Below are 15,559 nucleotides of genomic sequence, written 5' to 3'. Positions count from 1 at the left end.
GAGAGAGAGAGAGAAAGAGAGAGGGAGAGAGAGAGAGGGAGAGGGAGGGAGAGAGAAAGGGAGAGAGAAAGAGAGAGGGAGGGAGGGAGAGAGAGAGAAGGAAAGAGAGAGAGAAAGGGAGAGGGAGGGAGAGAGAGAGGGAGGGAGAGAGAGAGAAAGGGAGGGAGGGAGAGAGAGAGGGAAAGAGAGAGAGAACACCTAAGCAGCAGAGGTGACAGTCTCCAAAGGCAGAAGGGCACCCATCACCCATCTTCGTGCACATCCATACAAAACCCAGGACCCAGCACAATGTAGGGAAAGTGTGTGCTTCTGTGGGTTTTGCCACGCTTGCTTAAATTGTCTTTTCACACACAAGATGAACTATCTTCATTTTTAAACCAGCAATTACAAAGGAAGCTTACTGAGATCTCAGGCACATCCACATGTCTGGTCACTCACCTGTACTTTGGGTCTCCTCTCTTCATCCGGGCTGAAGCCACCACCGGGGCTTACGTCCGCATCTCCATGGACATAGTCAGGAGTGGCCTCCACATTCTGTCAGGAGAAAAATGTACTTCAAGAGCTGCCCAGCCCAGAGCTGTCCTCCCTTTTAAACCTCTCCGACCGGGTTACTTACCACTCTCCACCATCAAGAGATACAGACAAAGAAACTTTTAGGATTGTAAATGTTTATAAACATGCTTAAGGCCTCCTAAGAATGTTCCCTTGCTTTAAATCAAGCTTGTGGAATAGTTGTTAAATGTATTAAAACGAGTCTTAGAAAAATTAGTTTATGGGGCTGATGGATGGCTCAATGGTTAAGAGCACTTGCTCTTGCAGAGCGTCTGGGATCAACCCTGAGCACCCATGTGGCGACTCACAACCCTCCAGACTCCAGTTCTAGGAGATCAGATGCCCTCTTCTAACCTCTGTGGGCACTGCATGCACATGATCCACAGACAAACAAGTAGGCAAAACACATTAAATAAATCTAAAACAACAAATTTTAAAGAGGAAAAAAGTATTAGCTCATTTATAAACTTCCTGGAAGATTCTTTCAGTCAGTTACCTCAGAAGCCAATGGGTGGTGTGCAGTTCTGTATTACCCCTCCTCAGGGCTCTAGTGAGTGATTTTACAGTAGCTGCTTTAACAGCTACACTTCCAGAACACAAACACAAACACAGTCTGCCCTGCAGTGTGTACATCACAGCAGTCACACACACACACACACACACACACACACACAGACACACACACAAACACAGTCTGCCCTGCAGTGTGTGTGCAGCACAGCAGTCAAGCCTCCATACACGGTCAGGCTCCTCCCCGAAGCACAAGTACTACACATCTTCGCATGACATCAGACACCAACCACAGAAGCAGGACCACACTAACGCACTAAGGAAGGTGCCCTGGCCACCCCCTGCCTGGAGCATCCCTGAACTCTATCCCTCAAGCTGCTAGGGTTGGTCTACATACTGCACTCTGGAGGTGTGTGGCGCTCCTTGTCTGTCAGAAGCCACAGAAGCCACCTGCCTCTGGCTTGAGGGAAAGGAAAGGGTTGTGTGAACGGCTATGTGGGTGCAGCAGAGATGATGCTGGGAGCAGTACCCACCCTCACACTTGAGTCCATCAATGCCACAGCCCTCCGCAGCATGGCCTCAAGTCCCGGTCTTCTGCTCAGAGTACTGTGTTGCTTGCTGCAGTGAAATGGTCCGATCAGAAACAAAGCACCTCTCCAAAAAGAAAAGGGAAGAGTTAATTATTCTCGATAAAGGGCTTTGTTTCCAGTTAGACTATTTCACTGCAGTGAGCTACATCAACATCTACCCATCTATGCAGTCATATAGACAGGGTTGACTTTCTTTTGAGCCTTTAATAAGACGCTAAAGTCACAAGGATAGATGAGGCGAGAATAACTATTTTTCCTTTACAAAAAAAAGAAGAGCTAGAGAATGAATGACAACCAGCGCTAACTCGAGTGTTGGCCAGCACGGTCCCCACCGAGACTGCTCACACAGCTCTCACTTGGCAAACACGGCTGCTTATTACCTCCTCAGCAGCGCTGATCAAAGGCACAGAAGTGTCTTGATTTATGTTACAGTCTGGAAGTTCACTGACACCCACTTCATCTCGTAGCTCACTCCGTTGCTCTACACCACCGGTGGTCTCTTCGTGAGCATCCAGGCTGGAAGCGCGCAGGGCAGCCGACAGCACTTCCACCTGTGCTGTGGGCAAAGGAAGACAGTGAACAGAGCAACCACAACACCCACCAAGTCTTTGGTCCCCAAGCTGATACAATGCATGTTTCTGACACTGCCATGAGAGAGCTGGAAACAGTGTTCTACTGTGGAGACCAAACAGAAAACAAGTGTGCATTGTGCTATTGTCTGATTATGGTGTCTTGCTGGAAGCACCTTCAGGATATTGCAGGGCTCAATTTCAGGAGTCCACAGGTCAAGCTGGTAAGTCTCACTAAGCTATTCTAGCAGAAAGGCACTCACACAAACCTGCCAACATTAAACAATGGCGGCTGCAGAGCCTTCTTGGCAGCAATATTTAACCATTTCTATTGCGTCCCACTTTACTATCCCTTTTTGATATTGAAATTACTATAGTTTGTTCCAAACAATTAGGATCCCAAGAATACACTCTTAATGCCTTTTTTAAAAAATTGTATTTATTTGATTTATGAGAGCTCTGCTGCATATACATCTGCCTGCCTGAAGAGGGCATCAGATCCCCTCTATAGATGGTTGTGAGCCACCATGTGGTTGCTGGGAATCGAACACATGCCCTCTGGAAGAGCAACCAGTGCTCTTTGCTACTGAGCCATCTCACCAGCCCAAAAATACACTCTTGCTTGCCCAAAACCCAAACAACTTACCAGACACTACCTTCCTTATACAGAAAATTCAAACTAAAAAAGAGGAATTCTCTGCCCCTACCAATAAATGAGAAACTTAGAGAATATATATTTGGGGGGAGGGGCCAAAGCTAATATTCCCCTTGCACATATAAAATTCAAATCTACTGCTCAAGACAACCTATGCATGTGTAACTGCATCTGCAGAATGTCCTGCCTTGGACAGAGAAGCTGCTTCTTGCAGAGATCAATGCAGACTCTTAGCCTTACACTGAATCTGTGCTAACCCTCCCCGTGCCAAGGCAGGGTTGTTGAAAGCAAAGGATAGGGATGGGTCCATGAAATGCTGCACGGAAATGACATGGCTACTGTAACTGTGAATACACTGTAGGGGCCCTGCAATATCCCATCATGCACAGAGGGTGCTCATGAGGCCACACCTCTCCTGAGCAGCTGTCAATGGTTGCTGAAGGAGATGGGGTATCTACCATCTTTATAGTATGGCCACTGGGAGACAAGGTGGGAAGACAAGGTACAGAGGGAAATTAAAGAGGTAGGAGATAGTAATGAGGGTGTGTGTGTGTATGTGTGAGTTGTGTGTATGTGTATGTGAGTGTATGTGTATTTGAGTGTGCGTGCATGTGTGTGTATGAAGCTATAGGGTGGTGAGTCTGAGGCAGAGGAGTGCCCCTGAGTACAGCTGTTCCCAGTTCACTAGCCCACTCTCATTCTCAGGGCTGTTCTTTCTTTCCTAATAAACTATATTTCTATTTTTGAGGTGGCTGGGGTGGGGGTGGGGGTGGGGCTTGGCCTTCTCTAAATGCATTTAAGCATCTGACCATGGACATACAAGACTTGTGCCTGCCAGGCAGTGGTGGCAAACGCCTTTAATCCCAGCACTTGGGAGGCAGAGGCAGGCAGATTTCTGAGTTCGAGGCCAGCCTGGTCTACAGAGTGAGTTCCAGGACAGCCAGAGCTATACAGAGAAACCCTGTCTTGAAAAACCAAACCAAACCAAACCAAAACAAAACAAAACAAAAAAACCTGACTTGTGCCTAAGGAACTTTAATTCAGTGGGTCATCATTACCTAAATAAAGCAAATAATAGTGTTTACTCATGGGACATTCTGGTGACTTTCACTGTTCTCAAAATTTCAGTTATAATTTGTAGTTATCATGACAATCATTTTAGCTCTCTTTGGGGTTTTTCAAGTTTCTAAAGCAAAAGCAGAAGTATACAAAATGTCCCAGAAGTGCACATGTGGATAGGATGTCAGGTGTGTTGGTGCTGCTCAAAAACAAAGAGCCTGTCTGACAGGCAGGTCCCCTATCTCCCTCCCATGGCCTTGCTTCCCATCCATGCATGTCCAGCCTATGAGCTGCTGGCCATGTGCAGCAGGTCAGCTGTGACTGCAGCTCTGCAGATCCAGCAGTTCATTTTACAAAGAGGATCTCTCTGCCATCTCTGTGTTTCACTGTGTAGGGTCTCTTCTGTTGAATTTGTCATGGGAGCCTACTGTGTTCATAGCTAACAAAAGGATTTCCCCTTCCTTTCCCTATTGTAGTCTAATGAAAGCAGTTTAAACTCATTATTAAAAATCACAAGAGAAAAAAAGAACATCAGTGATCACAGGAGGTCTGAGACTGAATTCAACAATACTGCCTTACAAGAAGAACAGCTGGGATTTGGTTTGTGCAGAGAAAGTCCCCGAGAGTAGCTGACACATTTCCTCTCCGCCCAGGCTTACTGTCAAGACAAGTTTACAAGACAGCATAACAGACTGGTCTCCCTGGGTCAGACCTTGGCTTCTAGTCTTCAGTCAACAGTCTACCTTTTAAAACAGTTCACATGCTTTCTGGAGAATTAAAGGGAAGGACTGCTCTATAATGCACTGTTAGAAAAGAAAAAGAGCCCTAAATTAATGAGTGCCCTTCTAAAAATTCAAATCATTTTATAATACAATGAAAATCAGTTACTTAACAGAGATTAAACAAAAATGTCCTCAGATTTTAATAAAATCTATAAGTGCTATATGACAAATTTAAATTATTCTAGGTGTCATAACTGAATTATAGACAATTCATATATAAACAGTTAAATTACTATAAAATATTAATAATGAAATTTCTTAGCTACAGTATAATTTTAAGTCAAATATATTAGCCATCTTCAGAAATACATATTATGAAACTTAAAAAGCTTATCATTTTATTTATTGAAAAATGTAGTACATTCAATATTTCTATTAATACTCATTAAGTGCCTACTATGTGTTGGAGAACTAACAGGTACTGTAATGTAATGGGAGTCCTGGAATAGATCTAAAGACTGGCTGGCCTTTTACATAAAAATTAAGTTTAAGAAAAATAAAATGAGTTACTGAAGCTATATGAACTTAATAAAACTTAGGTTGATTAATGAAATTGAAACAAGAAGCTAAAGGAAATAAACACATCCACTTGTACACAGATATTTTAAATCAAATTTAGTTAAAATAATGTTAGGGATCAAGGATGTAATAAAATTTAATACTTTTCAGGTATAAAATTACAACAGGAAATCTCTAAAAATCATAGTAAATGAAAACAAGTGCAGAAGGCAGCTAACTGACCACATAGACTGCATTTTTCAAAGTTTAAACAAGGTTTTAGTTAGGTATGGTGTGTCACACCATATTAATCCTAACTCTTGAGGCAAGGGGGCAGAAGACTCAGGGCCAAGCCTGGGCTACAGAATGCGATCTTATCTTCCCCACAAAGAAACCAAAAGAAAGGTTTCTGTTTTAAACGGATTACTTAAGATTTTACTTTATTTGCTTAAAAATGTGTATTTCTCAAAACTGAACAAACTGATAGTTTAGAAATTTTACTTTTGGGAACAAAAAGGTTAAAAACCATCCAGAATGTGATATTACATCTGAAGATTTATAAAGTTTGCAGTTACAGGATTTAAAAGTTTTTTCTTTTGTTTTTTTCTTAGAGACAAATTCTCATGTAGACCTGTCTGGCCTGGAACTTTCTATATAGGTTAGGCTGGCCTAGAATTCACAGGGATCTGTCTGTCTTTGCCCCGAGTGCTGGGATTAAAGGTGTGCGTCATTATGCCTAGTCTTAGAAACATTTGAGCACCATCTGACTGCATCTGTTCTAAACCCTGATCCTAAGCTCCAGCAGGCAACAAGGAGAGCCTTAGAACATCCCACTTCCCACTTAAGGACTTAATACATCTTCTACTTGATAAGAGGCAATGTTTTCTTTAGGATTGAACAACCAGTTCGGTTGTTCACAGTGGAGGACATGGGCCATGCATGTAATGTCCCCTGTCCCCAAAATACAAATTTGAAAAAGAAATTATTCTTGTAAAAGTCTACAGCTCTTAAAACATCATATGTGTGAAAAACTAGAAATCTATGTCCACCATATAGACTACAGCATTTCTTTAAAAAAAGACCCAGAGCAAAGTGAATACAGCAGAACTCAGAACTTAAAAAGTATAAATGTTAAACAATGAATAACTGCAAAAGGTGATTTCCGTGTAAACACATCTATTCAATAATAAACAGCAGAGAGGAACCATCTTAGACATAAAAATCAGACCAGCAATGTTGTCATAAAGGGCATATTTAAAATCATTTTAAAATAAGTCGTACAATGGATTCTTCCATACCTTTCACATCCGGGTCATCCATGTGCGGCTCTAGGTTTTCTATCATTTCTTCTAGTTCCTTCCGGGTAGCCATGGTGATATTGGGAGAGCCTGGTATAGAGACTGCAGGTGCATCCCTTGTTCTTTCTGGGCTGAGTCTCTCCTCAGGGTCCTGTTGGAGCTCTTTATCAAGATCTATTTCGGGTAGAGGAGTCCTCCAGAAATGGAAGGAGTTGAACATGTCCTGGTCTAAGGGAGTGGCCTCTGGGGAGCTGGTGCAAGCGTCTGGCTGGGCCGCAGACTTGCTGCTGGTGTCAAGTTTTCTACCATTCTCATCAGTGCTAGCTGCTTCCTGAGGAGACTCTGAGGACAAAGTACAGAGTAAGGAGCTGTCCACTGGAGCAGGCACGTCACCTGCAGAGTCCCCAGGTGTCTTGGCAGCACAGCCTTCGAGTGTGCTCTCCAGCCTGGCACTGGAGTGAGGGGCACTGAGGTCTGAAGGAGTGTCCTCTGGCCTGCGCTGCTCTTCTTCTACAACACCATCGTCTCTCATCCTTTCATTGTTTCATTTAGGGGAGAGAAAAAGAAACATGGAAGTACAGACATAGTTACTGGAGAAGGAAAGTCCATGACAAGTATGGCATAGCATTCAGACTAGCTAAGTACTTAGTACAGACTACCCACAGGAACTCAACAGCCTTGCATGTTAACACACTGCTTTTCCATCAGTTGTTCTGCAGAGACGTGAGACACCTGTCAAACTTGTCTGAACAGTCAAGCATTATTAACAGCTAGAGAAGGTGACATGTAAGAATCCTTGGGATGCTGGGGACAGAAGAGCTAGCTCAGCAGTTAAAGGCACTGACTGCTCTCCCAATGACCCAGCTTCAAATCCCAGCAACCATACAGTAGCTCACAACTGTCTGTAACTCCAACATCTGACCTTCTCGCACACACATACATAAAGGCAAAACACCAATGCATATAAGATTAAGATGAATACATTTTAAAAAATGATTTAAAGAAATCCTGGGATACTAAAATACTACTAATATTAGTAACAGCAGGAAGAAATCAATACAATGGATTCTAAGATACACACAAATTTAAATTATCTATTCAGGGATTATTTGTATCCTATTTAGCTCCAATGACACAGAGAAAGCCGAGAGCCAAAACATTTTTGCTTATAAAAGAGGGATAAAGTGCACACACACACACACACACACACACAACTCTAGAAGGCAGTAGAGAAGACACTCTCTCACATAATGTATTAAAAGCTACTTAAGTATAAATATAGAACTAATTTTATTTCTTCCTCAATCTCCAATGCTACTTCAAGAACAGATTTTGTTCCCAATGGCAGCCAGATGCTCTGCTTCTCTTCTTCCTGTCTGTTACACAAGCAGTTACAGGATGGACACCTACAGGATCCAGGGTAAGTAAGGGTCAGGATGTAGTTAGTAGGTCTAGGTAAAGTGTATAAACATAAGGAGCCAAACTCAACCCTCAGCACCAATATAAACAAACCAGGAGGAGCTACAGACCTAGAGCCCCGGTGCTGGGGAGATGGAAGCAAAAGGATCTCTGGGGCTTGCTGCTCTGCTAGTCTGGGTGAACTGGCAAGCTCCAGGTTCAGGAGGAGACTCTGTCTCAACAAATAGGGTGGAAAGCAACTGAGAAAGTTGACTGAATTGACCTCTGGCTTTTACACACACACCTCAAACTTACACATGCATGCACGCACATGCACATACATGCACACTCCACCACAATCTTTAGCATAGACAAATAAAAGTGAACACAGGAAGCCAAGCTGGGCGTGGTGGTGCACACCTGTTGAGGCTGGAGCCTGGGCCTGCATAGCTAACATAAGAAAGTTGAGGCTGTAATTACAGGTAACAAACCTTAAACTACAAAAGCAAATTACTAACATAACAGTCAGGCTAGTCAGGTGTGGTAGGCCACACCTTTAATCCCAGTGCTGAAACCAGAGGCAGGTGATCTCCGAGTTCCAGGTCAGCCTGCTCTACATAGACTTCCAGGACAGCCCCAGCTAGAGAGAGAGAATGACCCAAAAACTTAACTTTTACCCCACCCCCAAATGAGGGAGGGAGTCCAAAAAGAGATGTACAGGTGGGCCACAGGCCTTGCAGGAAATGATGTGACTTTCTAGAAAAACCAGGACATGTTTACGAGGCAAACAACAGAAAAATATCCCAAGAGACAGGCCCAGCACACAGGCCCATGCTTAGAGGATATGCAGCATAGTCAGAACACAGGCCACACTCCTGCAGCCAGGAGACTACGACATGGCTGACAGAGACGGTGCAAAGTCCGGACACACTTCTGAGTTTAACCTGTGGCCATCACAAATAATGAAGCAACTATAAAACCTATCAGACATCTTCTCTTCCCAAGACCCTTGTGCAAGGAGTGCAGAAAACAAGCTGGGGAGAAGCCTGGCTGCAAGAAGGCGGCCTGAGTGCAGAAAACAAGCTGGAGAGGAGCCCGGCTGTAGGAAGGTAATGGCGGCACCAGAGATGACAGCATGAGAGCACAGGTGGTGTCTCCAGAGATCAAGGTAGGGACACCGTGTGTCACTCACTTCATGCAGAGCCTGGTGGAAACAGCGTCTAGCTAGAGCGATTGTATAGATGCCCACAGCACTAACTAGAGGCTAACAATACGAGAGCAGTTTCCACAGGTTAACAGTTCAGGTCTGGCCAGGTGGATCAGGCATCTCCTAAATTCCAGGTAGTGCTGTCTATGAGCAATTGACAAACTCACAAGTGCACAACACAGGGTTGAGCAGTGTAGGAGGCAAGAAATACTAATGCTGGGGCTGGAGAGATGGCTCAGCAGGTAAGAGCACTGACTGCTCTTCCAAAGGTCCTGAGTTCAAATACCAGCAACCACATGGTGGCTCACACCCACCCGTAATGAGATCTGACGCCCTCTTCTGGTATGTCTGAAGACAGCTACAATGTACTTATGTATATGGATAATAATAAATATAAGTCTTAAAAGAAGAAAAGAAATGCTAATGCTGAAAGGCCGGTTAGTCAGAGAAGCCAGGGGGAAGAGGGACAGGCAGAAGGGTGGGAGAGTGGAGAGCTGAGGGAACAGTGTCTAGGAAGAGAATCCAGTCTCACGTGGCTTCAAAGTAAAAGGACAAATAAGGGTGAATGTAAATTTGTAATCTGAATGTGGTAAAGCAAAACAAGTTCTCTCACAAAGCACCACGTGCCTAAGTACACAGTCTACCTGAAAAGAAATAAAGTATCTGAGAGGTTTAAAAGGTGGCTAAAACTTCTCAGCATCAGGACAAAATATCAAAACTGGAAATTTAAGGAGTGTAAAAAATAAGGGTGCCCCAACATTCATGTATGGCATCAGTTTACTGTGTGCATGCGTGCGTGCATGACGCCCTGCGTGTATGGAGCCAGATCCCCCGGAATTGAAATTATAGTTCTAAGCCACCCTGTGGGTGCTGGGAGCTGAGTCCAGGTCCCTCTGGAACAGCAGAGTGAGCATCAACCACTGAGCTGACTCTCTGGTCCCAGCATAGGTTTTCATGAAAGCACTGAACTCCATTTTGTAATGCTCACCGTTTTCAGAAGCATTTCTAAAAATATGTGCTTTTTAAAATTTAAGCTACAAATTGAAATTTTATATGACATGTCTTCTGAAACATGGCATATAATAAAAGCATTTGATAGCTGGTGCTTCTCTTCTACAACTATAAACATAAGATGCATACACTGCATCTGTGGGTCGAATGGGAGGTGACTGAGCAGCATGAGAGGGAGCCACCGTAGGGGAGACTCCTGCCTGTTCCTGACTCACTGAACGGAAAAACTTCTCCCAACAGCAGCTTTTGGCCAGTGCTCTTGTAGCCAGTGTTTCTCCCCAGTGTGTATGAAGTATGCATTTATGAGCACTCTGTGCTGTTAGCCGTAGCACGGAATCATTTCCTGCTGTCAGATGACGGCTGTGCACAGATTCTGCATTTGAAAAATACGAAGTTAACATCTGAGAAAAAAATGTCTAAAACTTCTCAAACGATCAGGGAGAAAATCCACATAGGCAAGCAAACAGCAAAGCGGCGTGGAGTTTCTGGGTGAGAAGAAACTGCGGCGTGGAGTGTCTGGGTGAGGAGAAACTGCGGTAGTCTTTATCTTCCAGAATCATTCTACATATAAATTGAAAATTATACTAACTCGGTATTCTGGAGGGCAAGGTGAAACCTTACTTTATCATCTGAGGAACTTAAGGTGCCCACTTAGGCACCCTCAAGAATCTAGGTAACTGTTACCGAGGACAAAGACTGCTAGAAGGACTGGGCTACCGGCTCGCCTTCATGTTAATTTTAGCACTGGCCCCGACAGTCTGATGGAGCCATTTCTTCCTTTCCAGCAAAAGTAAATCAATTAGTATGCTGAAAGAAAACACTGTTTTCTTTTTTGAAATGGTTTATTTTTAGGTGAATTGGTGTTTTGCCTGCATATGTGTCTGTGTAATGGTGTTGGATCCCCTGAAACTGGAGTTACAGACAGTTGTGAGCTTCTATGAGGGTGCTGGGAACTAAACCTGGGTTCTGTGGAGGAGCAGTCAGTGCTCTTAACCACTGAGCCATCTTTCCAGCCCCTATGTTTGTTTTTTAAAATACAAAATTATAAGAAATGAGAAAGTGTGCCCTAGTGTTAGGTTCTGAGAGAGACTGTATTTGTGTGACTCTGACTGTCCAAAGTATAAATCCCCGACACACCTCTCCTCCTGGAGCTGCTTGCATCAGGACAAGCCCATGGAGCTTGTTGCCCATGGCATCTCAACGCTATGGTACAGGTCAGCTGTGGCTCTGAACAGAGGGAGCCACGGAGTCTGCTCCGTCGGGAGCCACGGAGTCTGCTTCTGGACGGAGGAGTCACATCTAAACGAGTGCACACAAGAGCAGCAGCGGTAGCTGACGACTTCTCAAGAAGATCCCTGAGTAAGCTGGGGCCAGCCTGTAATCCCAGTACTAGACAGGCAGGAGCAGGAAGAACAGGAGTTCAAGACTAGCCTTCACTTCAGGGGATCTTGTCTCAGCCTCTGATTCCCATACAAGTTAATCTCCAATACCCTCAGACTTCCTTAACAGAGGCCACGGAGCCTGGCAACCTAGTACAATTACTTCAAGAACAAAATGACTCACAAAATATCTGGTTAAAGACAACCAAGCCAAACAAGGCAAGCAACAGGACACTACTTCCAGGCTAAATTCATAATTACACTATGAGGTAATTAAGAAGCTTTGATATTAGTGAAATATTTCCAAATTATTGATGCAATAACAATCAATTTATTGTTCAGATACTTGGGTTTTGAAGATCAAACCTATAGATTCTTAGAATAATTCAGTCAAGATTTTCATTTATGGGGGTTATTAATTAAAGGGGAAAAAATTCAGGTGTGGTAGCACATTCTTTTAATCCCAGGACAGCCAAGGCTACATAGAGTCCCTGTCTCAAATATTCAGAAGGAAAAACAACACAAGTTGGGAGGAAGGCAGGTGAGGCAGGCCACTCTGAAGAGCTTCAGGGGATGACCTACTGCATAAAAGTATGAACTTTGCAAAGAATGACAATCTAAAGCACACGCCCACTGTTAGTCAGGTCTAGTGAAGGTCAGCATAAACAAGGAGACAGACCAGGCGGCTGCAACAGACATGCTTGTTCTCTAAGCATGATGAAAGCCAACCTACCATTTCAGAAGACATGGCTTAACACAGGTGCTGGACAGATCCTAAGCTACTCAGTTAGGCTCTGATCCTAGGAGCTGTGGGGATGGAGAGAGTGGAGTCCCACAGGGATTTTGTTAATAGACAATACACATGAAAGGAACCTTCCCACCTGAGAACAGTAAGCAACAAAGGCAGGGTGAGCCCAACAAAGTACTTGCAGGACAGCAAGCAGCAGGGCAGCAGCGCAGCACTTAGGAGTGTCCCCTGTGCATAAGTCCTTCTGCTCTGACGGGAATCAATCCAGGGCATGTTCTAGGCAAGTGTCCCACCACTGAGCTACAGCCCTGGAGCTCACTATTTTAAACTTTACATAAATTTACTGAGCAAATCTCAATGCTTTACTCTTGTCTGGAAGTAACCTTGATCAGCATCCTCAAACTAGTATTAATAGCCTGACAGATCTGAGACAGGTGGATGTCTGCAATCAATAAATCCTTCTAGGAATAGTAAGTGAGGGTAAATGTTTCAGAACAGATGAAACACTACAAAGTCGGCAGCAGTGGAAACCTAGCAGCAAGACTTTCCTCAGAGGGCTGGGCAGATGGCTCGGCTGTGCAGAGGCCAATGCTCGTGCTTGGTTCTTGGGAAGCCACGCTGGGTGGCTCACAGCAGCCTGCAACTCCACTCCAGCAGACCTCATCTCTTTTAGCGTCTATGGTCACCAGCACATATCACATACAATACTCTCACATGCACATACAAAACATGCGTGCATACCCACACTTACACATCACACACCTAGACAACATATCATAAAAATATAAAAACAAAAATGCCTTACGTGTCTGACACTGACAAGTATGAAATCTAGAGAATGGAGACCACTCTGACAACAGACACCAGATTCCACGTTCATACTGGGTTCCCACACTGACTGCAAACCACACCACTGCTCTTTAAAGCAAGGCAGTCAAATAATTTTCGAAGGCAGCAATACAAGTATAATGTGTAAATATGCCTAAGCCTTTACAGTATTAAAACAAATCCTTCCTTACACAGGGATTCTCTTTCCTTTACTAAATCGTTAACACAATTCAATGACAACTATAGATAGTCCAGTGCAACAAATAATACAGACTTGCTACCAAGACACATCTCAAATTATAGTGCAAGTCAATCAAGAAGCCACACTATTGTTAGTTGCTCCATAAAGCCGAACCCACAGCCCACAACTGCTATTATACCTCACTGTGTACACAGCACAGCAAGGCTGTGCACGCTGTGCCAACAGTGCTTTTGTACTACAGGAGCAGAGTCTGCATTTGTGACAAAGAATGCAATGTTCACTATCTGCTTCTACTGAAAATGCGGTCTTATACACTTACCTATACGTTTACATATTCACTTATTAGACTCTTTCCAGATTTAAAATCAAGCTATGTGCCAACTTCAGTACACTTAAAAAATATAAGTGATGAGGCTGGAGAGATGGCTCAGTGGTTAAAAGTACTGGCTGCTCTTCCAGAGGTCCTGAGTTCAATTCCCAGCAACCACATAGTGGCTCACAACCATCTGTAATGGGATCTGATTTCTTCTTCTGGCATGCAGGTGTATATACAATGAGGGTACTCATATAATTAAAGTAAATAAATAAATCCTTAAAAAGAATGTAATCGGACTTCACAAATGCAGAGAAGGCGACATTCCCACCCCCACAGTCCTTTCAAATCCTTCTAGCACTGTTCTCAAAGAACTCAGACCATGCTTGCTAGAGGACCTAAGAGAGATTCTCTTCCTTTACCTCAGATGTGTGTGGCAGGACAGTAGGAGAACAGGAAAAAGGTAAAACAAGGCAGCAAGGAGAGAGGGAGAACTGTCAATCAAAACACCAAGAAAGCAAAGACCACAGTACCAAGACCTACAGAAGAGAGCGGTCGTTAGCATCAGGCAAGGGGATGTGTGTCAACAACAACAACTGCAGAGGCTCACACACCCTTCCCAGCACTGTCTGACCTACAGAACTCTCTACTCAGCTACAGGACCTCCTAAGAACAAATGCTAACAACTAAAAGTCAACAGAAATTCTTTAAATCTAAAAATCTGAAAATCAGAGTTTCAACCTCTATTAAACCTTGGTTATCTTGAAGCTGTTCTTCTAATAGCATATTAATTTAGGGTTAATCATTAAAATGCTTTCCTCAGGGCTGGAGAGATGGCTCAGAGGTTAAGAGTACTGACTGCTCTTCCAAAGGTCCTGAGTTCAATTCCCAGCAACCACATGGTGGCTCACAACCATCTGTAACGGGATCCGATGCCCTCTTCTGGGTGTGCCTGATGACAGTGATAGTGTACTCATATAATAATATAAACCATTCTTTAAAAAAATGCTTCTCTCAGTTGAAAGACTATAATGATCTGTTTGTACAGAGAATCCAAGATCCACATTAAATTGACTGTAAGAAAAAATAAGGAGTCAGAGTAGACTAGATACAGAAGCAAACATTCAAGTAGCTTTTTAAGGCAAAAGCTTTTAATATATTGTGTAAGCACCAATACTTTCCTAGGCAAATAATTCATTAAATACTCAGAAAGTCAGATCTGCCATCCTCTGTGTGAGGTATCAAGCTATGTGTTACACATAAGTCTCAATAAGTAACTAACTGAAGAGACACTATATGGATTAAAAAGAAACTATAAAGCATTCACTGGTTAAACCTTATCTGTGGTAACAGAGTGGGAATGCTGTTATGAAGTTTCCCCATCACACCTGTCTTTGTCTTCTACTGAGGAGTCTTCCAAGATTTTGCTCTCATCTTTGAAGCACTGACCCGAGCTTGACGGATTAGCAAATGTGGAGATGAACGGCCCCAGAGACTGGAAGGCTGCTTGGCGAACCTAACAAGTAAAAAAGGACAATATAAACATAAGCATAAAGAGGGATACATATTCTAATGCACACCTATTTATTCTGCATATACAAAAGCCAAAGTATGTTCAGGACCACAGAAAGCCTTGGAAAAGAAACCTGCTTCTTTTTTTATTTGACTTGGCTATTCAGACAACAGGAGCGGAGTGGCACACACCAAACAACACTGAGACAGAATAAACCATTACAGAGGGAGGCTTCCTGTACACTTCAAAAGCAAGAACTAACTGTGCAGATCAGGCTGGCCGCCGATCACCGGCCTCTACACCTCCTGAGTACTAGGATTAAAGATATACATCCTCAATAAATGGTAAAAATATATATTAAAAAAACAAAAAACAAAAAACAAAAAATGAGCCAGGCAGTGATGGTGCACACCTTTTATCCCAGCACTTGGGAGGCAGAGACAGGCA

At 43.5% G+C, this 15,559-nt stretch overlaps 1 protein-coding gene across 5 annotated transcripts in view; it reads right to left on the bottom strand.

Annotated features, from left to right (window-relative positions):
- Window positions 1-15,559, bottom strand: part of Ppp4r1 (protein phosphatase 4 regulatory subunit 1) — a 57,564-nt gene that overhangs the window by 11,783 nt on the left and 30,222 nt on the right. For all 5 annotated transcript variants that reach the window (XM_031368605.1, XM_031368607.1, XM_031368606.1 and 2 more), the window contains 4 exons: window positions 14,988-15,115; window positions 6,514-7,046; window positions 2,033-2,208; window positions 439-534 (listed from right to left, as the gene is read on the bottom strand). In XM_031368605.1, coding sequence (XP_031224465.1) covers window positions 439-534; window positions 2,033-2,208; window positions 6,514-7,046; window positions 14,988-15,115 — 933 coding nt within the window. The remainder of the gene's footprint in view (window positions 1-438; window positions 535-2,032; window positions 2,209-6,513; window positions 7,047-14,987; window positions 15,116-15,559) is intronic.

This window comes from Mastomys coucha, unplaced genomic scaffold (assembly GCF_008632895.1).
Source record: "Mastomys coucha isolate ucsf_1 unplaced genomic scaffold, UCSF_Mcou_1 pScaffold14, whole genome shotgun sequence".
NCBI lineage: Eukaryota > Metazoa > Chordata > Mammalia > Rodentia > Muridae > Mastomys > Mastomys coucha.
This window is presented reverse-complemented; position numbering and strand designations above follow the sequence as displayed.